Raw genomic sequence first — 27,797 nt, forward strand, 5'->3', positions numbered from 1 at the left:
AATACGGTTGAAAATTTGATTGCACTGTACAATGCACGCTGAAAATCAATAGACTATTTCAATCAAACATTGAAATAAATACGAAACAACCGTAAGTTTAGTCAGAATTATTGCTGCAGAATGAGAATGAACTTACATCAACATTTTTGTCTTTATACTTGATCAGAGGTTCACGTACAATAAATGGCTCTCCTTTTGTTATTTCGTGGCCAAAACCTTCTTTTGGTTGAGGCAGTTGTAATTTATTGAGATCAAAAATCTCAACCAAACTCATTTTAACCTGAAAGAAAAAAAATTCTGTATTAGATTAAATTGATGAAAAATCTCAAGTAATGTATTACACTTGAAAACAACGCAAATAACTAAATTAGTAAGTTGACACAAACAACAAGCCAACAACCGTGAAAGTGCACACAATTAACGCGCTATCTCTCCTTTTCTGCCGCATAATGTTAGAGTACATAACAATACAAACTTGTTCATAATTAAAACTACACACTGGCAAATTATCAACTACAAGTTACACAACACTTAACAGCAAGTACTAACAGCAGTCTAACAACGCTAATTTAGTCTTCGTCATCTCCCTCTTAGTAAATGAATAAAAATACCCATGAGGACGATCATGGGCAACAACACAATTATGATGGGCCAAGCAGAATATTCATTTTCCGGTGCCTCAAAATTGTTCGAAATCAATTGAACCGGGCAATTGAACTTTCCGCAATTGTTACTACTAGATGAAATTGTCCAAATGGCAAATAAACGGTATCACCCGGAAGCTGAACACAATATGACCGTTTTTGCTTTATATCCTTCAAATGAGTCAACAAATTTTCGGGATTTTCAGTAGGCCGTTCGTAAAATGCCGCAAATTCTCCAGGTGGAAGAAAAATCCAAATTTTCTTCCCGGTGCCATGTAATGTAATAAAGGCATCTGTTGGGTCTTCGCAGTCAGTATGAAAATTAGTATAGTGAGGACCACAGCTGAGAATGTTGAAACCGAAGGACCAGGGAGAAAGGGTAAATCCATCGGGTAATTTACAGGTCAGGAAATCTTCTTGAGTTTGGTTTAAGACGCAGTTATTATAAACTGAGGTGTTAAAATAGCCGACTTTCTCTTCCAGACAATTGAATTTTGACAATACGGTTGAGAATTTGAGTGCACTGTACAATGCACGCTGAAAATCAATAGACTATTTCAATCAAACATTGAAATAAATACGAAACAACCGTAAGTTTAGTCAGAATTATTGCTGCAGAATGAGAATGAACTTACATCAACATTTTTGTCTTTATACTTGATCAGAGTTTCACGTACAATAAATGGCTCTCCTTTTGTTATTTCGTGGCCAAAACCTTCTTTTGGTTGAGGCAGTTGTAATTTAATGAGATCAAAAATCTCAACCAAACTCATTTTAACCTGAAAGAAAAAAAATTCTGTATTTGAAGTAAATTGATGAAAAAACTCAAGTAATGTATTACACTTGAAAACAACGCAAATAACTAAATTAGTAAGTTGACACAAACAACAAGCCAACAACCGTGAAAGTGCACTCAATTAACGCGCTATCTCTCCTTTTCTCCCGCATACTGTTACAGTACATAACAATACAAACTTGTTCATTTAAAACTACACACTGGCAAATTATCAACTACAAGTTACACAACACTTAACAGCAAGTAATAACAGCAGTCTAACAACGCTAAATTAGTCTTCGCCATCTCCCTCTTAGTAAATTAATAAAAAATACCCATGAGGACGATCATGGGCAACAACACAATTATGATGGGCCAAGCAGAATATTCATTTTCCGGTGCCTCAAAATTGTTCGAGATCAATTCAACCGGGCAAGGTGAAGCTCTGTGCGGAGTGAAACTCAATAATTGGCCTCCTTCGGCCCACACGAAGGGTCCGTTCATGCAACAGTACAATCCGTACTGGCCATAAGATATGTTGAAGCACATTTTGAACTGAAAAACTCAATTTACAATTAGCGATGCATTTTTGCAATTCTGTGATCAAATTCGTCAAATCTAACACCAGAAGCATAGAAACGCTAAAAAAAAGCAATCCAAAAAAATTAAACTGATTTGAATAAAGCAGGAAAAAAACAAACACCAGGTATATAGAAAATAAACAGTTAAAATGAATTGAAACGTTCAAGAAATTAAAGTTTCACTTCGCTGCACTCATGTTGTTTCATCTGTTTCCCGTTTGTATCGTCATAAACGGAAAACCTAAACGGAAATACTTTAGGAAAATGAATCTGATCTGGCTAGCAGGCAGTATACTTGTGGCAATATCGCTTCAAATCGATGAAAACACTGCTTTCACAAAAGTTGAGGAAAACAGAGAAAATGCGGAATGTTTGTCAAAAGGAGTAATCTTTCACAAAAATTCAAAAATTCTTCTAGCCGAGAAATTTGTTCCTGTTGAATTTCTTATTCCATTTCCGAGGTACAACTTTACAGTAAAGACCGACCTTGAGAAACTGCTAAAAGATCTTAAGAACATGTGGCACCAATCATCTTTTTTTTGTCCTCTCAATTTTTCTACGAACTTTCTATCTAACACGACTGGCTTTAACGTTGATTGGATTCTACAAAAAATTGACGCTGAGGTGGCAACTGCAAAGTCAGAGGTCAGATACCTACATAATGAAACAGAGCACTTCCTGGAGGCGGTAAAAAACACAGTTCCTAATCGGAAAAAAAGAGCAGCGCCAGTTATCTTAGCGGGATTGGCGGCAATCGGACTTTTTGGAGGAATTGCTTTTGGATTGTCTGAAAGCTGTGGAATCATTGGAGTATTTGGCGGATGTCACGACAAATCGAAGAAAAATGCTGAAAACATTCAAAAACTGGCCGACTATACCGAACAGATAGCGACATACGTCTCACTTGTAAAATCTGAGACAGATGATAAATTCTTTTTCATTTCGAATGAACTGGCCACTCTGCAAAAGATTCAACTTATTGAGAACCAGAACAGAAACTGGGAATTAATTCAAAAACAGTTCGAAGTTTTCAACAAAAACATTAAATTGCTCCAAGACTGTGACCAACTACTTTTTTCAAATCAGCAGATAAACTTTAATTGGGCACGGCAGCATCGTTACTCAATATGATATATTCAGACGTCAAGAGCTATAGAGCTGCACTTATCGGATATCGCATGAATTTACTTAATTCAATACCAACACTGTTACAAAAAAGATTACCGATGTTTTTAGTACCTCGAGACTCTCTAATGAACATTCTAGACTATGTTGCCCGCGAACAGATGAACGCTCGTGACCGACTGACCCTAGCAATTCGCATGGATGATCTCCTGTCTTACTACAATGCGGAACTGTTGACGGATGCACTATCGATTAAGGAAGGGCTACTCTTAACCCTCGCAATCCCGTTGGCTTCTCGTTAAACAGTTTTCACAGTTTTTACTGCAAAAATTGTACCAATGCCACAAAAAGGTACTGGAAGTGCTATTAGATGGAAAATAGAAGCTCCATACTTAGCCATATCAGAGAACTCTATGGAAACAGCAGTGCTAAGCAAAGATCAGTTGGGAAAATGTTTAGGATCTTCCAACTACAGAATTTGTCATGAGACAATTCCAACGGAGTTGGGACACTCCTCATGCTTAGCTACACTCTTCTTCAGAACGAATATGGATGCTTTAGTAATTTGTCCAACCGAAAATGTTGTTTTACCAGTGATAGAGGCAGCAGAAAACTTAGGATACGGAATCTGGGTAATCTGGTCAGCGACGGACACATTTACCATGCGAGAGTCTTCCATGGACAGTTCAAACGCTCTCCAAGTCAGAACTTACCCAGGTTGCCAAATATGTCTTATTACATTGTAATGTGGCAAGCAAATTACCACTCCACACTTGAAAATTAGATCTGACCTAGGAAGCTGTCACAGGATTCCAGCAATTAAAATTCAAGTAGAACTTCCTGACCCTCTCAAGCATTTATTGACTGAAGTGCCAGGAATCGACCAACTCCCATACTTCAACAATAAAGATCAGGCCGGTCTTACTTTTATTAGACAAGTACAAGAGAAATTAATAAAAATGCCGTCAATGAGAAAAACAGAAAACCTTGCAGAGATAGCCAAGCCCATCGCAATTCAAATGACACAATTGAAACCTGTTTTGATTAACACTTTTGAGAGCTACATGCCGTTTAAATTTGCACTCCTTATGGGAGTGGTATCATTCCTAGTTTCACTGGCCTTGCACTTACTATGCATGTATCGTTATCACAGATTTAGCTCTGTGCGTCGTTTAGTTCCGAACTTTTTGAAAGTCGGAAAACAAAAGGTTCCAGTCAAACCAATGGTCGTAGTTGACAGAACTCACTCTCGAAAAATAGCTGGAGAGACGGATAAGTGGGAAAAGCATGCACACGTTGTCATGAAAAAGTCTGAATCGGAAAACAGCCTTATACCCCCTGACACTGAAAGGGAAGAAGAGCTTATGGAGCGGAGAAAAAGTTTATGCTCGGTTTATACAAAAGGTGACTCCATAAACGACTTCGAGGAAGTCAATGTGTAACTTTTTCATTTTTATAAAAAAAATGTTAATCCTTCTATATTTGAAACATTCTGTAAATCATTCATTGCTATTTCTTAAAAATTGTTTGGACTCCATTAAGCTGTGGTAAATTGGTGTAATCGCATATCTGTATATTCTTATTTATAAAAAAATGCTGAAAGGAAAAAAAAGAGGGAGCTAGTGTGATATCCTTGGATATCAAGTAGTCCTAAAAAGGATTGTTTTGATGATCATAGAGCTAATAAACATTTTGTTGTTTTAAGTTACATTTCTTAACCGGTGCATTTAAATTGTACAAGTATATTTGTTGTTAAATTTACTATGCTGTAAACTATTGTACGCACTGCCCTTATATGCCTCTGTTGAATCCGGATAAATATTTAATGAATATACATAGCAAATGTTACTTACTGAAAGCTATTAAATTATAAGAGAGAGAGAGAGAGAATAAAGTCTTGAGAACAGTTGGTTGCTTTAAGAGAAAAAAACCGTGATCCAACACTCCGAAGAGCCTTAAGAGCTCAGGCTGAAAGTTAAGAAGAAACATATTAGTGATCTCTACTTAAATTTCATTTTGATTTTTATGTTACAGTCATCAATGGGACACGGAGACCAGGGCAGTAGACATGTGTTCTACAATTCAACTTTTGATGAGGAACAGCAAGAGCAGAAGTTCATGGCTAAGTCTCAGCGGGCCATGATGAGTGAGCTGAACCAGGTGATGAGTCAGAGGGTGACCCAGCAGAAGACGAGGGAGAATGTAGCAATTCAGAGGAAGTATGGATCACAAGCTGTCAATGAGATGGGGTGGGATGTCACTGCTGCAGCATTCAAAGGTTATCCAGCAGTTCTTAGATTACCGGATGGTATATTGTCGAAGCGAACTTTAATAAAGGAAAAGGTGGTGTCTTAAAAAGGTTCTCATTGCCTTTGCAAAAACTTTGTATATAAACACACTCAGCTTGTTACGCGTTCGTAATCTTTTTCGAATTGGTAAATGAATTGGCAAAAATATTATCTAAAAATGATCCAGGCATTCATTAACATTATTTCAAGTATGAAATCAAATAAAAGATATAATTCTAATATAGAGTTTTTGTTGAATGACATTGACAAAAATATTATCTAAAGTTTTTTTTGAAGTTTTTCTAAAGTTTTTGTTGAGTTTTTGTTGAATTATCTAAAGTTTATGTTGAGTTTTTGTTGAATTATCTAAAGTTTTTGTTGAGTTTTTGTTGAATGAATTGACAAAAATAGTATCTAAAAATGATCCAGGCATTCATTAACATTATTTTAAGTATGAAATCAAATAAAAGATATAATTATAATATAGTTCCGAATGTACCTAGGTTTCTATTTAAAGGTATATGCTCGTGTTAAGAAACAAAGAAATCCTTCAGCTTATTATACTTTTTTCACGTGCGAATCGAATATAATCAGGCAATTTATTCCTGTTATGCACACATGGTGCATCAATGATTTCATATAATGTCTTCTTGACTGATTTTCCAGCGTTTTGATTGAGGATTTACTTTGGTGTTAGGAATCCGTGGAACTTGTGGAAACGCTTTTGCTGATTAATGACAGATATCTTCATTAATGACAGATATCAGTTTAGATAACAGCAGCTCAACTTGGAGTAATTTTACGTGTATTAGAAAATCTCTAGCCCTGTCGTATTTCGTACGAAGGAAGGACTTTTGCCACGTAATTAATTGCCGATGTAGAAGTATTTTCTGATAGGCATTGAAAATAGTTCCAATAAAGGACAAATAGATAGAACAAGTCATTTGAACAGCATTAGTTTCGTGTTTAAATCAATTTGATGTCTTATCAAATATATTGAACGAATAGCTGTAGCCATATTTTTAGAGACTTCAATTGTGCATAGAATAAGATCTTCATATCAATTTGGATACCTAGATGTCCTCAGCTTGTCAGGGTTTGATGACATCTTTTTTCAAACAAAAAGCGGCAATTTCATCATTGCGAGAAAAGTAAGTTAGTTCAGTTCTATTTGCATTTAACGTCAACTTGTTTTTCTGCGGGTTTGTGTTAATACGTTTTCCCCGGTCCAAATACAAATGTCTACACTTTGGACTAATTGTTCGGTTGTCTTGACGTTTTGAGAAAAATCATTTGCATAAAGAAGTAAAATAAGTGGATTTAAAACTGTTCCCCGAGGAACACCGTGATTAATTTCTGTTTCTGAGACAACACCATTTCGTTTTGTTTTCATCAACAAGGAACAAAAAGTATATTTGTCGCATTTTGAAAAAGCCGTAGATAACTACTTTTTCCACGAAATTTGTGCAATAGAATTAACAACTTTTGCAAATCTAGGAAAAAGCAACAGTATTTTGTTATTTTCAAGTTTGATGAAATAGAAGCAACTCTGGAAGAGAATTTATAATAGAAATTTTTTTCTGAAAATGAAACAGTTTTTTGAGTAATTGCTCTCAAACGAAGTTTGTAGCAATTATATTAGTCCTGTTGGTCTTTTTTATGCGATTTTTTGCTTGGCCGATTTTTCGTCTGAACCATTTGACTTTTCGTCCTTAAAAACGGGATAAACAGGTAGCACCCAGCGGGCATTAAGTTTCATTAGAAGCCCTTAACCGCATTAAGTAGTCACTCAAGTGCTTAGTGTGGTGAAGCTACTGGGAAAGCCGTAGTTTAAGGTTAAAAGGTCATTTTTAGGAGTTTTTGAGCTCAAAATGCTGCATTTTTTTGTTTTTTTTTCGTCAATTTTCGAATTTTCTTGTTGGACTCGTCTAAAAATGAGGCTAGCTAAAGTTGATAAAGGTCTTTTGCAAGATATAGGTAATCTTTATGACCATTTTAAGAGCTATAAGTTTTGGTGCTCCAACCAAAAACACGCAAATTTATACTAATTTTCAAAATTTTAAACTATTTTTCAAAACTTTGGAAATTTTTTGCCATTTTTTTAGGTTTCTCCAGTCTCAAAAGCCAAGGAACCTCCTCTATTGTTTTATAATAGCTTGTTGCATAGCTGAAGTTATTATTGGCTCTCTATTGGTTTTTTTATTCCGGCGTCAAGATTTTTGTTACGACCCTATGACCTCACATTCACTTCAAATCTGCGTTCTGTTCATTCGTTCATGCAATTTCAACTCAAATGCGCGCGTGACGTCATTTTTAACTCTTAGATGATCGAGTTTTTTGTTCATTTGCGTGATTGTTTTTGATCAAACGTGACTTACCTCACTCGCAAAAATAACTTCCTCCCTCTAAAATTGACTTTTCTTTACTTTAATTCAAAGAGATAAGGTCAAGTGAGTGTATATCACTCTAATTGAAGGGTATATAAGAGCAGCTAATAGAAACAGCAATAAGTTATACAGATTCCTGATCGAAGTTTAAAATCGCAGCAATCGAAAAGATTAAATTTTGTTTTTAGTCTGTCTTTTTTAAATCTTTTTGGGACTGCAGATCTACAAAGCTATTGCGGCTATTTTCTGGCAATCTGCCAGCTTTTTTTGCTTTTCTCGGCACCAAGGGCACAGGGAGCTCCTCCAAGGTTTGATAACAAGCTACTGCATAGTTTCTAAATTCAATGGATTGGTTATCAATATTTATGGATCTCCAGTGAATCTATTTAAGGCTTGAAATAGGGATACTAGATCGTCTCTTGAGACAATTAAGTAGTTCCTAAGATATTAATATTCCGATTTTTATCAAGATTTCGTTTAAAACTTGCCATTGTTAAAATTTTTTTCTTCGAGTTTAACGATTATTACTGGCCAACGAAACTTTTTAAGTCTGGCAGATGGGTTACATGACAGAACTTCGGAGACAAACAATAGTTTTGAACAATTTTTTCATTGCGAATTCTGGACTTTTGCATCTTGCCTTTTTTTGTTTTTTTGTTTTTGAGTTAATTACTAACAAGGCTAGAAAACTAGAAGTTGCGGAGTTAATCTCATCACTTAATATTCCGATTTTTATCAAGATTTCGTTTAAAACTTGCCATTGTTAAAATTTTTTTCTTCGAGTTTAACGATTATTACTGGCCAACGAAACTTTTTAAGTCTGGCAGATGGGTTACATGACAGAACTTCGGAGACAAACAATAGTTTTGAACAATTTTTTCATTGCGAATTCTGGACTTTTACATCTTGCCTTTTTTTGTTTTTTTGTTTTTGAGTTAATTACTAACAAGGCTAGAAAACTAGAAGTTGCGGAGTTAATCTCATCATGGAAAATCTTTCTAGCTCTTTCTCTCTATGTTTAAGTTGGGGTTTCTTTCCTTATCAGTCTCTCTCTCTCTCTCTCTCTCTCTCTCTCTCTCTCCTCTCTCTCTCTCTCTCTCTCCTTAACTCTTTTGTTGATGTCGCACTTCAGATGCTGTTATGTGGCGTGATGTTGTCATCTATTATGCTCATTAACGCTGAATTATAGTAGAAATGTTTAGTAATAATTTACTTAAAATTGCAATTTTTAGGAAATGTTAATTGCTCTCAAACGAAGTATGTAGCAATTATATTATTCATGTTAAACTTTTTTATGCAATTTTTCGCTGACCTATTTTACTTTTAACTTTTTGGATCCATTTAACTTTTCGTCCTCAGAAGGGGGATAAAGAGGTAGCGCCCAGTGAGCATTAAGTTATCTAAGTGCCTTTCAGCTCACTGGTCTACAGGTATGTGATTCACTGAAACTGTTTTGGCGACTTATACTAATGGTGTGAAAAGCGGTTCTTAGAAATTGATCCTCCACCCCATGTCAGCCCCCAGCCCCACCCCTTCACCTCGTTCATGCCGTAAGTGCCCCCCTCCACCCAAAGATCCCCTCCCACTGTTGCTGTTGCGGTGCACACACCCCCACCCCACCCACCCCCCCCCCCCCCCCGCTGCGCTCACCTCACGCCCCTTCAATTAAGCTAAAGCTAGCCTCACTAATCCGTGGCTAGCTACTGACGGAATCAACTGCTCGCCGGTCGTTTGAGAGCAATTTGCCCGACGTTAGACGGTTATGTTTGTTTTGTTTTTAGTATATTCTGTCATTTGTTTTAAGAGAAGCTCACTATTTTTTCAACGGCAGTTTTTCTTTCCAGTCTATTTTTTTAGAATGAGATACATGAGCCAGTGTCAATTTAGAGAGAATAATACGTTCCTTATTACAGCCATGGAAAGCAGACTTATTGTGCTGGCCTATTGTCAATTTGCATGATTTGATCGGGAGAGCAGTTATCTCTCCAGGTCCCGGGGCTTTGTTATTTTCATGTAAAGCAAAAGCAGTGTAGAGGTATTTTCTGAGTGTCTCCCAGAATGCCTTATTTGGCAAATCAGTATGGTTAAAAAAAGGTAAAACATGCGGACCACTGTAAACTCGTCTTCGTAAACGATCTGTTCAAATGGTTTACTAGTTCACCAAGATCTGTTGATTTTTTCCCATCCTGTTAGTTTTCTGTTTAACAAATCAGACTGCTTTTACGGCTCTGTTTACTATTTATAATGTTTGTACGCCTGAGTATCAGGGTTTATTCTCAAACTGATTATTAAAAAAGGCTTTTGTGATATCGATTTTCTTTGCTCTTCTGTCAGTCGACGGTTTTTTTGTTCTACTTTGCTTTGTTGCCTTTTTATGTGACATTGATGCATATTTATCAACAGCTGATTCAAAAATAGCAAGAAAAGGTTCAACGAAAGTGTCGGCATCATTGGTACCTGTTCCCTATTCTGCTAGGGCAAGGTCTCTTGTTCATTTATGCACGGCAGAAGTTATTCATGTTCCGTGTAAGAGATACATGTTTCCTATCCCATTTGATGGAAAAACGGAATTGAAAAAATGCTGATAAAATGATCGGATTGAACTAGGATGAATGGTTTGTTCGTTAGGCTTACAAAATTTCCATACGTGTTGGCGCCACTTCAAATCAGCAACAAAAGCCGTCAGACAGCAAGAAATAGCGTTTGAAACTGAAAAAACTTAGAATTTGTCAAAACTCAACAATGGTCAAAACTGAAAATTTTTGCAAGTTGGGACCAAACATTTCTCCACCCCCCCCCCCGATTTTTGGAAGGGAAAACCTGAGGAACCCGAGATTATAGCACACGGTTAGGGTAACCTCTAAGCTACTCATGGACCCAACGAACTTTTTCGCAACAGACCCACAAGTGTGGCTATTAGCACTTATATGGTGCAAAATTGGCATTTTTTGATATCTTGTCATTTATTGTTGAATTTCTTAAGTTGTTTATTTTATTATATTTAAGGTGTTCATTAAAGGTCAGATACCGTACATTAGAGTTATTTAAAGCTACGTAATGACCATCCGTGCTTATGTGAATAAAAGTAAATATTGCAGTAATTTGACATTTACTATGTAAACAAATACTTAAATCACTTTCTTGATTAACCAATCAGAAACAAGTAGCAATGATGTTATAATGGATATATGCTTGATTATTTACTTTAACCCAATTGTTTGAATAGTGAAACCATATTGTATTCAGAACCATTAGAAACTGCTACCAAGAGCAGTTGGCTCTCAGATTTGATTCTTTAACAACTTCAGTCTTTTTTGCTAAGTTTTGATAGATCTTAAGATCTTGCGAGTTTTAAGTTAGTTGAGCTTACTTGACGAGAATTTAGCGACATTACTAACACTGGCTGAAGCCTTTCAAACTTCTGCACGAGATTGAACATAGATTATCACTAAGGATTTTCTTAACTTCAATCAACAAAATTAAAGTTAGTCCGTTAATACGTCCGTATTAATTGTTTCGACGAGATTATTAGTGGATCGAACCCTGTGAAGAATCAAGCCGGCGTAAAGCTCGAGATTTAGGCTGTGATATATCGGTTCGGCTGATATTCTTGAGCAGCCGCAACAATGCGACTGATGATAATGGTTTAAAATGTTTATATAGTATAGTATAATATTATAGTATAATATAAAATCATATATTTTGATACTATGTAGTGTGAAAATCATGTTCAGCACTATTTATTGTAATATGAATAAGAAGTCTCATTTTTTTAAAAAAAGACTACATAATGTAACTGTCTAGGTTGATTTCATTAATTATTGTTCTTAGTGACAGCTGAGAATACCCAGTTTGACGTTTCGACCATGGAAGCCTCATATCAACTGCCTCGTACAGTAATAGATGACAACAATCTATCCAGCAGTGCATACAAACAGTCCGGCACGAAGGCATCTCACCTACCTAGGCTGCCTACGGGGCCTTCTGGAGACTTTTTGCCACTACTGACGACTATCGTGAATGGAGAATCTACAACGGTGCCTCCTCCCATTTCGCGACCGTACATAGGAGCACGGCTGCTGCAAGAAGTGGTTTCAGAGGAAAATACGGAAGGCGAGATGACCAAATCTGGTTCGTATCCCATTCGTACCTAAATGCCCTACCTACCTAAATAACCCTCACCTATCCAACCCCGCCCCCATCCAGCTACATCCTCCTAATCTAATCTTGAGAAGCATATCATGAAGGAGGTCTGATCTTAACAGCTATTCTTGGAGCTCTGTCCACCATGTGTCCTATAACAATTAGGCTCCGCATCTAACGGCTATACCTCTACAATATAACAGTTGATCAATTTTGTATCCTTATTAATTGCTCTCAAACGAAGTTTGTAGCAATTATATTAGTCCTGTCGGTCTTTTTTTATGCGATTTTTCGCTTGACCAATTTTTCGTCTGACGCTTTTGACTTTTCGTCCTCAAAAACGGGATAAACAGGTAGCGCCCAGCGGGCATTATGTGCTCTTAGAGCCTTTCAGGTCTGTTTCAGCTCAAACTGTCTTGGAGACTTATACTTATACTTATGGTGTGAGGGGCGGTTCTTAGAGGTTGACACCCCCCCTTTGTTGACCCCCCCCACCCCCACTATTGGCTCCACCCCCCCCCCCCACCGCGCGTAGCTTTATCACGGTTTTCGAGACTCGATGAGGATATATGGTGATCTCTGTTTTTATAATCTGTCGAATGTCAGTGATGCAAAACAGAATGCAAAAGTCAATTCCGCTGGTGAAAACAAATGTTGGTGAATACAAATGTAGGTTTAGGTGCTGACAGGATTCTTCGTCACTGGGTGCCACCAGATTCACTGAAACAAGCGAACAGGTGAAAAAAAAACAGGTCGAAAAATAGCCTAGGCGAGAGAAGGGATGCTCGTTGCTAATTGTTTCGCCTGATAAAAAGCTAACTCAATCCGCGATTATGCGTCAGTAAGTGCCAAAAGATACACAGGCTAGGGAAGCTAATAAAAGAGATCAGATTAAGAACTATTCAATTAAATTATGGCTGCTGTGGTTTCTGTTGTTAGGCTTCTTCGTACTATTCTTGGTTACCATGCTGACTAATCATTAATCTGTTGATGACTAGTGATTAACTTCGTAGAGATGTCGAACGTCTTTCTGTTTTTTCTTTGTTAATAGCCGCACAGCGATAGCTGGGGCTATTATTGGCCTTCTCTTGGTTTTTTTACGACTCGAAGAGGAGCATTGGTTTTCTCTCGGTCTTTTTACGACTCGAAGAGGAGTATTGGTTTTCTTAAGGTTTTTTTTTACCGGAAGTACTATTCGTTCAGACGATGTTTTGACCTAAAAGCGAAAGCGAGTAAAATTGCAGTGTGAACTAATTTTTTCTGAGCGAGAGAAGTTTTTTGATCATGCGCTGCGTTTAGTGAATGACTTTTTGACATTGAAAAGTAGTTTTTGACTGAATTGCACATATAGATAACCGTTTTAGCCGTTTTTTCGTCTAAGTGGCCCAATTGTTTTGCTTTTAATTTGGTTTTTTTGTAGAAATAATTTTTAATCGATGCTATGTTGAAATGTAAACCCCGGAAATTGATAGCACAATCTTCTGCATAGCCTGAAATTGCGTTTCAAATGCGAAATTGGCACATATTTCTTGATTTTTTAGTTAATTTTTGGCTTTTTTTGTATAAATTTCTTCTTTTTTGGATCTTTTAGCTGTTTTTTTGTCAAAAATCAGTTAATATGGCAACTTCCCTTTGATAATTTATATACTCAATGCCTCTTTCTACCTCGATGTAATTTTGTTTCATAAAATTGTACATTTGGTAATCCGATTTTCGTAGTTTTTTGCCAATTTTTTTCAGTTTTTTTGTTTGTATTTTGCTTTTAATTACTAGAAATAGTATTTTGGGGAACATGAGGGACTTTAATTTTGTTTCAATAAAAATTCAATCATTTTTTGGTGTTAAGTTTTTGAAAAAACAGATAAATTTTTTGACCACTTAAATATTTCTTGACCACTTTTTTGCAAAATGTTTCATTGTTTCGCATGTCTGAATTCTGCTTTTTCTTGTTTTATTCTCTTCACCAAGTTGGATTTTTGTCTCGAATGACTCGTTGTCTTTTCTATGCCTCGAATGCTGATCAATGAAATGTACTCATTTTTCTTGGTTTTTTTAAATTTGATTTTTAACTTTCAAAAATCAAGAATTGGTCTTTTTTTACGGTGTTCCTAACATTGTGTCCATATTCTTCACATTCTTGTTTGTATCATTCTAGTTTTGTCCTGGCACCTACTTTTATATTCGTTATATTGACTTTTTCAGTTGTTAAAAAATTTAATGAATTCAACTTTTTCTTAGATCTTGGTTTCTTCGGTTTGCAATTGATTTAATTCAAAATAAGGCAGTACTGGGAGTTTGCTAGAAAGTCTTTTTCTAACATTTCTACTTATTACTATTCATAGCAATTTTCTTCCGGGCTGGGTATTGTTTTTAGACGATTTTTTGCCTTTGAATATTATTCTGTTGCTTTTGTTTTTCTATGATTAATTTAATTTTTGAATTAGTATGAAATCATGTTGTCTAGCATATATGAAACAAGGAAGAATCATGTATTATTTTTGTCTTAATTGCCGTGATTAGAAATCTAATTGTAGTGGTTCTCTGATTCTTAAGTTTGAGCACTTTTTTGAATAATTTTGACTTTCCTGTCTTTTTTGAAAAGTTTTTATCTGCCGTTTGCTTTCGCGATCTTTTTGAGATTAGAATCAATAACTATCTGAGGGCAATTGATGGCCCTGTCAGTTTTGTCAGGCTATCAGTTTTTTGACCATCCTAAAAATTTCAGACTTTTTTAACGTTACCAAACGTTTTCAATAATAAAATTTTGCTGCATTTTCTTTCTCTTGGTGACAGTGGTTTTAATTTCACCGATTTTTAGATCAGACCCGGGGAGGTAATGAGTAAATGGTTTACAAAAGGTAACGGCTTCAGCTTTTTGTGAAGTTTTGGTGCTTCGAGTCGGTTCCGGAATTCTTCCGGCTATGTTTTTTTTACAGGAAGTAGTTTTGTTCACGCGGCATTTTGACCTAAAAGCAAAAGTGAGAAAAGATGTCTTGGTGAACAGATTTTCGCTAAGCGAGAGAAGTTTTTTGATCATGCGTTGCGTTTAGTGAATGATTTTTTGACTTTGAAATGTAGTTTTTGACTGAATGGCACATATAGATAACCGTTTTTAGCCGTTTTTCGTCTAAGTGGCCAATTTTTTTGCTTTTAATTTGGTTTCTTGTAGAAATAAATTTTATTCGATACTATATTGAAATGTCAACCTCGGAAATTGATTCCACAGTGTTTTGCAGAGCCTGAAAATGCGTTTCAATTTGAAAATTGGCAAACATTTCTTGATTTTTTAAATTAATTTTGGCTTTTTTACTATTAATTTCTTCATTTTTGGATCTTTTAACTGTCTTTTTGTCAAAAATCAGTTAAAATGGCAACTTCTCTTTGATAATTCATATACTCAACGCCTCTTTCTCCCTCGGTGTAATTTTTTTTTACAAAATTGTACATATGCTAATCCAATTTTGGTTGTTTTTTTCCGATTTTCGTCAGTTTTTTGTTTGTATTTTGGTTGTAATTCCTAGAAATAGTCTTTCTGTGCAACATGAGGAACTTCAATTTTGTTTCAATAAAACAGTTTCAATAAAGTTTTTGAAAAACAGTTAAATTTTTTTCATAAATGCAGTCTTAAAAGTTTTTTGACCATTTTTTGCAAAATGTTTCAATGTTTCGTATTTATGAATTCTTCTTTTTCCTATTTTTTTGTTCTCTTCAGGAGGATAGATCTTTATATTGAATGACTAGTTATCTTTTCTATGTCTTGAATGGTGAACAATGAAATGTATTCGCTTTCCTTAAATTTTAAAAATTGATTTTTAACTTTCAAAAATCAAGAATGTCTTTTTGTTACGGTGTTCCTTACATTGTGCCCATATTCTTCGCATTCTAGTTGGTATCATTCTTGCTTTGTCCTGGCACCTATATTTTTTTCGGTATATTGATTTTTTCAGTTGTTAAAAAAGAACGATTTCAGCTTTTGCTTAGATTTTCGTCATTTCTTTGGTTTGCAATTGATTTCTTTCAACATAAGGCAGTACTGAGAGTTTGATAGGCTATCAGTTTTTCTACCATCCTAAAAATTTCAGACTTTTTTAACGTTTCCAAACGTTTTCAATAATAAAATTTTGCTGCATTTTCTTTCTCTTGGTGACAGTGGTTTAAATTTCACCGATTTTTAGATCAGACCCGGGGAGGTAATGAGTTAATGGTTTACAAAAGGTAACGGCTTCAGCTTTTTGTGAAGTTTTGGTGCTTCCGGAATTCTTCCGGCTATGTTTTTTGCTTCCGGCTTAAATTTTAAAAATTGATTTTTAACTTTCAAAAATCAAGAATGTCTTTTTGTTACGGTGTTCCTTACATTGTGCCCATATTCTTCGCATTCTAGTTGGTATCATTCTTGCTTTGTCCTGGCGCCTACATTTTTTTCGGTATATTGATTTTTTTCAGTTGTTAAAAAAGAACGATTTCAGCTTTTTCCTAGATTTTCGTCATTTCTTTGGTTTGCAATTGATTTATTTCAACATAAGGCAGTACTGAGAGTTTGATAGCAAGCCTATTCCAAGATTTCCCCTTTATGACTATTTACTGCAACGTTCTTCCGGCCTTGGTATTAATTTAAACGATATTTTGCCTTGAATATTCTTCTGCTGCTTATGTCTTTTCTACGATCAATTTAATTTTTGAATTAGTATGAAATCATGTTGTTTAGCATATGTACACTAGGGAACAAGTGTGTGTTGTTTTTTGGCTTAAATGCAGTTATTATAAGTGTAATTATAGGTGTTTTCTTATTCTTAAATTTGAGCTTTCTTTTTTGAAAAGATTTAACTTAATTGCTAAGATTATTATATGCCGTTTGCTTTCGCGATCTTTTTCAGATTAGAATCATGAATTGTTTGAAGGCAATTGATAACCTTGTCAGCGTTTTAAGACTATCAGTCTTTTTACCACCTTAATTTTTTCGGATTTTTTAACGTTACCAAACATTTTCAATAATATAAAATTTTGCTGCATTTTGTTTCTCTTGGTGACAGTGGTTTAAGTTTCACCAATTTTTAGAGCAGACCGTGAGAGATAGTGAGTTAATGGTTTATTACAAAAGGTAGTGGCTTCCGCTGCAGATATGGTTTTGTTAGTGTAGTTTTGACCCTGCGAGTCGCTTCCGGAATTCTTCCGGCTATGTTTTTTTATTTCGTCGTCATGATTTTTGTTACGACCATATGACGTCACAGCCGCTTTTTGTTCATTCGTTCATGCAATTTCAACTGAATTGCATGCGTGACGTCATTTGCGCTGTGCTAAGGGTGATGTATCGGTTTTTGAAGGGACATCAGTTGGTTTTGTGCTGAGTGATGCTGTTGTTGATCACATCGTGCCAAATGACGAGTCTGTTGTGTCAGAGCGCTAACTTGTTCTCAAGCAAACCTTGTACTGTTTTCCTCGTAGGAGGAGGGGGCTCGGCGGTAAAAACATGAATATATCTAGAGATTTTTCTTATTAATTGCTCGCAAATGAAGTTCGTAGCAACTATATTAGTCCTGTCGGTTTTTTTAATGCGATTTTTCGCTTGACCGATTTTTCGTCTGACCCATCGCATTTGACTCTTCGTCCTCAAAAACGAGATAAACAAATAGCGCCCAGCGTGTATTAAGTGCTTTTAGAGCGTTTCAGCTCACTAATGTGTGCGATTCACAGAAACTTTTGGAGACTTATGGTGTGAAGGGCGGTTCTTGGAAGTTGATCCCCCCCCCACACACATATATCAGCCCCCCCCCCCCTCTCACTTCACCAGCCCCCATCCCCACCCCTGCACGTCTACAAATTGTGGAAAACGGTTGTTCTCAGAAAGTAATAAATTGGGTGCGACAAATTTCCTCAAAGCGAGTGAAATTTTTTAAAATTCCAGGTCAGCAATTCCAGGTGGCTCTTATTGCGCTCCTAATTTTTTTATCGTCTAACAGATTTGTTTCGTCTTACCCTGACTTCTTGGATTTGACTTTTTCGTGACTTCTACTGCTTTGCAGTTAAAATTTGTGTTCTTGACGTCATTTCCGCTTTTAGGTCAATTGTGTGACTTACCTCACTGAAAAAATTGACTTCTGAACTCACTTATGGAACTTTGAATTTTTGTGAACATTTACTAATTAAAGGTCAATAGTGCATCTAAGTAGTGCTAAACGTATAAGCCCTAATTCCTGAGTAATAGAATCTTGAGTTTTAATATCGAATATTAATATTGAAAAGCTCTATTAGGGCTTTTTCCTTATAGAGCAAATGTATCATAAAAAGGACACTCCGAAGAATCTAACCCAAAAAGTCTAGTGGTCTATTAAAAAGCAGGTGATCGATCTGTCAATCTTATTTCTTTGGTTGTTTCAATTCATGGTAGGTCACAAGCGTCTATCGCGGCTATTTTCCGGCAATCTGCCGGCTATGTTTATTAATTTCTCTCAAACAAAGTTTGTAGCAATTATATTAGTCCTGACGGTCTTTTTTATGCGATTTTTCACTAGGCCGATTTTTTGTCTGACCCATTTGACTCTTCGTCCTGAAAGGCGAGATAAACTGGTCGCGACCAGCGTGTATTAAGTGCTCTTAGAGCGTTTCAGCTCACTAATATCCAAGTATGCGATTCACAGAAATTGTTTTAGAGACTTCTACATCGGGGTGAGGGGCGGTGCTTAGATGTTGAAGTAAATTGCTTAGCTGGCTGTTGTCATATTCTTGGGCGTCCTTTGGTATCCTAAAAACGAGAGGGTGGTATGGTAAAAACTAAGCTATATGCAGATCCAAAATTCAAACTAAAGGTCTCGAATAATAATCAGCGAATTTCCGTACTGTTGTCTCTTGTGGCCAGGAGACGGCCGTGCGAGTTAAAATCTTTTAGTAACGTTTTCGATAGAGAACCACTCTATTGCCCAATTTTTTCTGTTTTTGATCGTCTTCGTTTGTTTGATTTTGATGACATTGCTCATAAGGGTTAAGAGAGAATAATACCTTTGTGTTGCAGGCTGGTTCTCGGAAGTGTGTTTAGGGCATTTTTTCAATATTTCAGAAAAACAAAATTTTGGTTGATTTCTTTTCAGAAATTGGAAGTATTTTGCTTTTCTCCAAAGTAGTTCACATTTTTCGTATTTGATTTTAAACAAATTTATTTGCCATCTCATGACTCTCCTGAGGTAATAACGGCCTTTTTGTTGCAGTTATATGCAGATCCAAACTTTTGAAAAATTCAAACTTTATAATACAGAATTTGAAATGAGTGCTCTTTTTCTAAGGCTATCGCTTTGAAGCAATAACATGTAGGAGTGTTAAAGATAGAAGATCCAAGTAGATAGAAGACCGACGTGAGTCATTTTGCATAGTCGTCAGTGAGTCGTTTTCTAGAATCTTGCATATTCTTGATCAATATTTTTCTGGGCGTGCATGTAGTGCTTGTGGCACATCATGCACCGACAATAAATTTAAAACTAGATCTCGAACTCTAAACTCTTCAATAGTTATTGACAGATGATTCTTTTTAAAGAGTTAGAAAAATGCAGGAGCTTAGATAAGTATTACTTAAAGGCAGCTCTCGGTGTGCGAGAAGACACTAATGAAAAACAGAACGCCTTACTGCCTGGGGCAACGCATGACCAGGTTTTTCGAACCGATTCCGGAGTCTTCTAGCTGTTTTTTCGTTTTTAATATTCAGTTGTTTGGCGTAAAAGCAGACACTCATTCTTTCACCAACTCAATCGAGAATATTTTGTCGGGGATCTTCTCCGTTTGTGCTCCCACGAGTACGTTATACACTCACTAAAATAAAGCATAATGTAAAAATATGGCACATGCGTTTGAGGAGGGGGGATTGGGGTGGGGGTGAGGGTGCAATTATTCTACACCCACTAAGCTGGGCGGGGGGGGGGGGGGGGGAGGAGGGTTGAACAAACGGAGAAAATACAGTGTCAGTGTAGTTGAAGGTCAGTGGTGCAAAGCTATCAAGAATTCATCATTCAGGCCTAATTTGAAATTCGGGATTCCGTGTTTTTTGGTTGTTAATTTCAACTGAATTGCGTGCGTGACATCATTTTTCGCTCTTAGTGGAGCGAGTTTTTTGTTCATTTGCGTGATTGTTTCTGGTCATACGTGACTTACCTCACTCTCAAAAATGACTTCCTCCCTCTAAAATTGGCTTTTCTTTACTTTAATTCAAAGAGATAAGGTCAAGTAGGTGTATATCACTCCAATTGAAGGGTATTTAAGAGCAGCTAATAGAAACAGCAATAAGTTATACAGATTCCTGATCAAAATTTAAAATCTTTTTTAATAGCCGCCCTCATCTTCTCAGCCGGCTATTATTGCGCTCGTATTTTTTTTTTACTTCGTCAAACTTTTTTTCGCTTTACAATTTTGCCGTGCGACAAAATTGGGTCCGCTCACTTCTAGTCGTAATAGTTGTCTATATTAACCCCCTAATGAAGACCTCATTTGTAGCCGCGTAGCGAACTTATTGACCCCTCCCCGGTAGTCGTTCGAGAGCAATTCGCCCGACGTGAGTTGATTAATTGCTCTCAAATGAATTTTGTAGCAATATATGAGTCATTTAGTTTTTTATGCGATTTTTCGCTTGACTGATTTTCCATCTTATCCATTTCACTTTTCTCCCTCAAAAACGGGATAAACAGGTAGCGTTACAGGCGTTAAAAGTTTCATGCATTGGTTTCGTGCCTAAATGGCTTTGACGCCACTTATTTTTAGGCCCTTAGAAAATTTTTACTATTTGTCTTGCGATATCCTGTCACTTTGTCTCTGTGGTTTCCTACGAAGCTGGCATTTGCTGTCTAATTTTTTTGTAGGGTAATTTTATTTGACCGAATCATTGTGACAACCCTATTGTTCTAAACCAAGAATGGAAATAATTCCAGTCTTTGTAATGTTTGCTTTGATGTACGTATTTTACATGATTTTTTGCTATCAAAATTGGTTCTTCAAAGCAGGATTATATTCATTTGTCAGCTCCGTTCAATTCTTTGAATTAGAATTTACGGCTTGTCTTGCTCTTTTTTTATTCCGTCGTCAATTTTCCTATAACTCTTTGACGTAACACTGTCCTCAATTTTGTTTTTTAATGGCTTTCGAACAAAGTTTGAAGCAATTTTTGTATGTTTTTTGATGCAGAATATTCGCTCGACCGTTTTCTTCTAGAACATTCTTTCGATTTCAAGTCTCGGGTGACTTTATCACGAGACTTTTTGACGTTTTTGAGTGATTGAAATTCAGAAATCTCATTCAGAAATTACGTCTTTTGCTAAAATAAAAACGGTTTTGAGGGATTACCGTACATATTCCGTATATTCTATTAGTTAATGGAGATTGAGGGATCGAACCACAGCCTTGTCGAAAAATTTTGCACCCATTTATGTATCTTGTACCCCCCTCTAAATTACATCAGTTCGACAATTGTTCGAGAGCAATCCGTCCGATTGGAGTCATTTTATGTATATTCATTCACTCATGGCAATTTTGACTGAGTTTTGAGCGTGACGTCATTATTGGAGCGATTTTATTCATTCGCGTAAAAGATTTGGCCACACAGTCAGTTTAAGATTTTTTCGGATCTGTTTATCGTTCGAGTGCAATTTCTCTTACGTTAACCATAGTTGGTAGTACCAACTGAGATAACAACGTGTCAATAACAACACAATTAATAACGACAACTGGTGTTTGTTGAACATCTTAATTGCTCTCAAACACTGTCAAAGTTTGCTACATTTTGGGTCCTGTTTAATGTTTCAATGCATTTTTTCCCTTCAATTTTTCGTCAGACCGATTTAATCGTTGGTCTTCAAAAACGCGACAAACTTAACGAGCTCTGGTTAAGTTTCAGTGCAGTTCTCCTGGCTTAAGCCAACTGCAGCCAAAGGTATTCCCACGCGAGAGCAATTTGCCTATGTTAGTTGGTTCTGTTTGATACATTTTTTAAGATCCCAATAGACGTTACAAGAATCGATCATTGTTTTTTTTCTGGCAATTTTCATTTGTTTTAGAACTTGATTCAAACGACTGCACCAACTTAGAGAACCTAAACTCAGACGCTGATTTGAAAAGTGACAATATAAGCTCTAAAATTCAAACATTCTCGTTCAACTCAAAAACAGAATCTCAGTCCACCTTCTCAAAAGCAGACAGGCGTCAATCTTTTGATGAAACAACAGTTGATATAGAGTATGAGGATGAGGAAGAAGATTACGGGACTGACTTGGAACAAAAAGAACTAATGAAGAGCATCATGACTGATAATCTCAAACTCAACCTCAACTTTCTCGACAATAACAAGTCATTGTCGTCTTCCGGGACCAACAATTGTGAAGAGGAAGAGACGTTTGGTAGCTCCTCATCATTGTCCGGAGAGGAAGGAGTAGGAGATCTGGACAATACTTTTTCATCTGAGGAAATGTCGCCTAATTGGTGACTCGCGAATCTTGTTTCATTGTGGCTCTTCGCTATTTATTGGTATCCCCTTACTAGTTATGCCCACTTAAGTTGTCTTGCGGTTTGGTTACGTGAAATTCACATATTCACACGATGTTTTGTCCTTGAAATTTAATCAGCACTGAATGTCAATAAGTGTCTAAGCTCGTCATCATATTTTGTAATATATATTTGCATCTTAATGCATGCTTGCATTTATAAATATTGGATAATTGTTATTAGAATTTAGCTATTGTCTCCTTAGTTTTCCCTCACTGAACTTAAGAAAAATGATTGGAAAAGAACGTGTTGACGGCAACCATGAGGGTCCTGCTATTTTGTTTTGCCTGGCATGAACCTTTATCTACACCAAAAATTTCCATTGCTCGATTGAAGAAATCAATTGGTTTTTAACGAATAGTTAGTTCTATTAAATCAAAGAATGTGGATTTAGGGGAATGAATGAATGATTTGAAAATACGTCAGCTGTTCTTTGAACAAAGGTCAGCCAGCGTCACAGGGTTATTAGTTTAGCGAAACCGGAAGTAATTATACCCCCATTCGAAAACTTTCGAAATGAGGTATACTTTTTTTCCGATCTGTTTGACTCAAGTTTTCAGTTCTCTCAGAAAAAGTTTGTTGCAGTTATTGTAGGTATTGTCTTCGTTTTTGGACAATTTTTTGCCGGACTGAAATGACATGATTGACCAGTCCTCGCGTTTCACGTTCTGGTTTTCCGTGATCTAAATTGCTCTCATTTAGAATTTTTAAAGTGCGACTAACATGTATTCATTTTACAATTTGAAAATTTTTAGTAGCCTATAGTAAACATATAAAATCATACGAAGCTGCCTAATGAAGGCGGTGCTCCGTACTCTTCCACTTCCCAGACTGTCGCTTGAGCTCTATTCCGTCGTCATTGTTTGGATTCTTAGCCTACCTGCATTCAATAAAGGAAGAAAGATTTCGAATTAACGTTGATTTATCGAAAGTTGTTCTATGAAGTGGTGAAAGAGATAGCTGAGTGAGCTATTATTGGCGGCCTCTTTGTTTCTTACACTTCAATTTTCTTCTAAGCAATAAAATTGTATTAGGGCGATGTTCTTTAAGATGTAAAGGGAGCGAAAGAGCCTTGAATTAGTTTTAGGGCTTTGAATTCACCTTTTAAAATTGAATCAGAAAACATAATTTTAGTTATCGAGGTTTTTGCCGCATGCTTTAATTTGGCTTTCGATAAATTTTGCTTTTTAAAAAAATTATTTGAAACTTAGTCATTGTTTAATAGCCGCACAGCGATAGCTGGGGCTATTATTGGCCTTCTCTTGGTTTTTTACAATTCAAAGAATTTGAATTGTATTGGGGCGCTTTCTTTTTTTTTAAGATCTGTTCACACATTTTCATGATTTTTGAAGTCCAATTGGAGTAGTGATTTTAGTCACGCCGAAACAGGAAGTGGAGCAAAAAAGCGAGTGGTTTTGCGGCGTGAATTTTTTTCGCTCTAATTTTAAAGTAGAGTGAGAAAACGGTGTTTGAACAAAAATTCGGTTTCTCGGTAGTGGTTTTTTGTTCACATGCGGCAATTTCACTCTGATTTTTTACTGTTTCAATTTTTTGGATCGGCTTTTTTTCCAAATGGTTTTCCCAATCCATTCATAGTCCGTTCTTGGACTAGTTTTCTGTTTAGACAATGAAAATTCTTTGAATTGTACGTCAGGACTTGTCCTGCAATGTTTTTTATTTCGTTGTCATGATTTTTGCTACGACCATATGACGTCACAGCCACTTTTTGTTCATTCGTTCCTGCAATTTCAACTGAATTGCGTGTGTGACGTCATTTTTTGCTCTTAGTGGAGCGAGTTTTTTTGTTCATGCGCGTGATTGAAATTTTGGTAACACTTGACTTACCTCACTCTTAAAAATGACTTCCTGACTTTGAAATTGACTTACTTACTTTAATTCAAAGAGATAAGGTCAAATGGGTGTGTGTCTATCTAAATGAAGGTTATTTGAGATCAGCTAATAGAAGCAGCAATAACTTATACAGATTTTTAATCAAAATATAACATATCAGCCTTCAATGAAAAGACGAATTTTTTTGGTCTGTCTTTTTTACTGATTTTTTTAGACTGCCGATCTACGAATCTATTGCGGATATTTTCTGGCAATCTGCCAGCTATGTTTTTTATTTTTCGATCCTTGGGGGCCGATTAAACTAGATAAGACTTGAACATAGCTTGCTGTTACGCACTAACTTTTAGAGTGTTCTTCGTGGCGTTATTGAGGTTAATATTTAGTGTAATTAACTTTAATTATTGGCATTGTACAAGGACTTATTATAGATTTTTAGCTTGTCATAGTGCGATTTTTAGCGGATATATTCGGAATAATGTTAGCTAGTAATAGCCATTTACGCATGATATATCCACTAGTTGCTTTGTATTTTAATAGTTTTCACGGAGTTATTTTAGGTCTATGGAAGCCTTTTATAACTTAGCGTTTTATAAAGATTTTCCAGTTCAATCTTCAATTATTTTAACGAGAATTTATTAACAATAATCAATAAGAAGTTTTACAAGTTTTAGCAAAGTTTCAAGAGATTATAATCAACTGATTGGCAGGCTGGTTCTCCGGTGTTCTGGTGATCGTAGGTTCAGCAGGGCTGTACCTCTAGTTGTATTGGTCCTTCGCAAATATTTACTGATCTTCAAGTTGGGCAATTTCCGGCTTTTGTACGTCTCTTGATGTTTGTTAAGTATATATAAAATTTCCGTGTTAGCACCTAGTTTATCAAAATAATTACTTCACCAAGTACATATTTTCTCATGAACTTATTTTCCAATTATACAAATTCTTTCTCAGGGAACTTAAAAAAGTAAACTTTGAGGCTTTTAGGTACTTAATATGTTTATCTGTAAACTGTCAATCTACGGTAGTTTTCAGTAAACATAAACAAATAAGGGGTTACAGGCCTAGATGGAAATGCTGGCTAGATAAGGCCTTGAGAATTATCTGAATGAACTAAATTATAGAACTTTATATGGATATTTAAAGGAAAAACATCACGTAACTTTGAGGCACGAAATATGGGCATGACACTTGCTGAATAGTTTCTTGAGACAAATAAATGGTTCTTAAGATATAAGTATCACGGAATTTATGACTTTCCAGTAAAATTTGTTTTTATAAATTTTTGAAAATTTTTGTCTGTTTTTGAATTTCTGGATCTTTAGGGGCCAATGGATTTTTTTTAGATTGAAAATCGATTACTGGATAATTTCTAGAGAAAATGGAATGATTTTGAGGAAATTTCTAAATTTTTATGATTTGCGATTTTCTTTTTTGGAGGCCAATAAACTTTAAAAGATTATGAATGCGCGATGTCTATGTTTCAGTTGAATCAAGTTCGTTTTCAAGTTATCAGCTTTACGCATTTTAGCAGTTCTCTTGTTTAATAGCCGCCCTCATCTTCTCAGCCGGCTATTATAGCGCTCCTTTTTTTACTTCGTCGAACTTTTTTTTGCGCTTTACCCATTTTGCCGCTTTTTCGACATTTTGGGTGAAATATTTTTGACTTCTCCAGGCTAGTTTCACTCTTGTCATTCTGCTCAAATTCCTTTTAAATAGCAGCTGCTCAGCAAAGCAATTCAAAAAGAAGAGAGTTAGTATAAAAAAATTAAAGTCAGAAATAGAAACGGGATAAACCCATAAAGCCCATTTTTAGATGCCCGGTACTTGAACTTTGTTCTCATGAGAGACAGGAGTATGTTCAATTACGAAATGACATCAAAATAAATCGCACTTAAAAATGTTTTTATACAAAAATTAATTATTGTCGAAATTTTCTTTTCTTTCAATCCCAATAGAGTTATGGGAATCAGCGGCGGCTATTTTCCGGCAATCTGCTGGGTATGTTTTTGTTTGTCTCTAAATTTTGTGAAACTATGTTTGTGGGCTTGGCTGGCATTATTCATTTGGTCTGCTAGTCAAGTACAGTATTTGGAAATTTTCTGCCTTTAAATTGGACTGAGAAATTGGTGTTATAATAAGTATTCGGTTTTAGTGATGGAGTTTCTTTTGTCGGTCATTTCGACTTCTATTTTCAGTATTTCTTCTCTGCTGTTAATATGATTTATGTGTTCTAATTGCGCCTATTTGCAATTGCGTGAATCCCTCAATAGGAGGATTATACTTTTTATGGCTCTGAAACTGTTCGGTGAAATAAAATATTGGTGCTTTTTCGATTTTTGTATCGTTAATGACAGGTCCTTTAGGCTTGCGTGAATCCAATTAAGTTCATAGCTAATTGTTTCTATGACACTTGGTTTTTCAAACAATATTAGTGAAATATTGAGTTTTACCTGTTTGTACATTTTTGACTTCAATTATTACAATTGATGACAGATCTTCAATACCATTGGATCTAATTATTGACCTGAGTTCATAGCAGTGGTTTTCATTACTTTGACTCTATTTTTTTTTAATTCTTATCGGATTTTTCAGTTCGGCTAGGTTTTGTTTTTCGTGTTGCCTTGTCTGAACTATAGCAGTTCTCATTTGCCATCTAGTGCAGCGCTATATTGGTCGCTTTCTGGATTGAGTTTTTAGCTATTTGATTTGCTGACTGATGTACAACATGTTTTGAAGGGTTTTGGTGAATTTTTGATTCTTGCTTTTATAAGGTCATATTTTTGTCTTTTTCTATCAAATGGAATAAATGAAGCATGTCGTTTTTTCTTTAAAAATGTACAGTTGTGTGGTCTGTTGTTGATAACTTGAGCATGTATTTGCGTTTATTCTTAAATTGAGACCACTAATTTTTGATGATTCTAATTTCTTATAAAGTAGTTTTGCCAACTTTTTACTTTTTTTCTTGTTGTTGTATGCTGTACGCATTATAAAGATGATTAGTTAGTGTCATTTGTTAGGTAAAATGTTATTATTGATAATTTTTACAATACTGGTTTTTGGAGAAAAATAATTTAAAAATTGTTTTTGGTGTTTTTCGGAGCCTTTAGGTTCCTGTGCGTGATCGACTGTGAAGGTTTGATGTTTAGGTCTTTAGATAATTCAATTCCTTGGATTGTGATTCAGGATTTATCGTGTGTTATTCTTATATCGTCTAAGATTTGAGTTACAACCATGTGATATCGCGAACACTATCACTTCACATCTGCTTTTTGGTCATGCAATTTTGGTTGCGTAGCATGCGCAAAGTCATTTTTCACTCTTAGTGGTTCGCGGTCTTTTCAATCGCGTGATTAAGTTTTGACCAGATGTGAGTTTGACCAGACGTCGCTCTCAAAAATTTATTATCTCTCAAATGGACTTTTCATTACTTTATTTCAAGGAGATAAGGTCACCTGAGTGTGTGTCGTTATAACTGAGGGTTATGTGGGATCAGCTGA

The 27,797-nt window shown here is 35.8% G+C and overlaps 1 protein-coding gene across 2 annotated transcripts in view; it reads left to right on the forward strand.

The window, feature by feature from the left end:
- Nucleotides 1–22,656, forward strand: part of LOC142358579 (uncharacterized) — a 73,162-nt gene extending 50,506 nt beyond the window's left edge. The window contains exons 7-9 of one of the 2 annotated variants that reach the window (XM_075409998.1): nucleotides 5,160–5,403; nucleotides 11,632–11,931; nucleotides 21,969–22,656. In XM_075409998.1, the coding sequence (XP_075266113.1) occupies nucleotides 5,160–5,403; nucleotides 11,632–11,931; nucleotides 21,969–22,393 (969 nt within the window). In that variant the 3' untranslated portion in view covers nucleotides 22,394–22,656. The remainder of the gene's footprint in view (nucleotides 1–5,159; nucleotides 5,404–11,631; nucleotides 11,932–21,968) is intronic. The other variant, XM_075409999.1, reaches the window with a different exon arrangement.
- Nucleotides 22,657–27,797: the final 5,141 nt, after the last annotated feature.

The sequence above is a fragment of the Convolutriloba macropyga genome, chromosome 2 (assembly GCF_964194025.1).
Source record: "Convolutriloba macropyga chromosome 2, txConMacr16.3, whole genome shotgun sequence".
Taxonomy (NCBI): Eukaryota; Metazoa; Xenacoelomorpha; order Acoela; family Convolutidae; genus Convolutriloba; species Convolutriloba macropyga.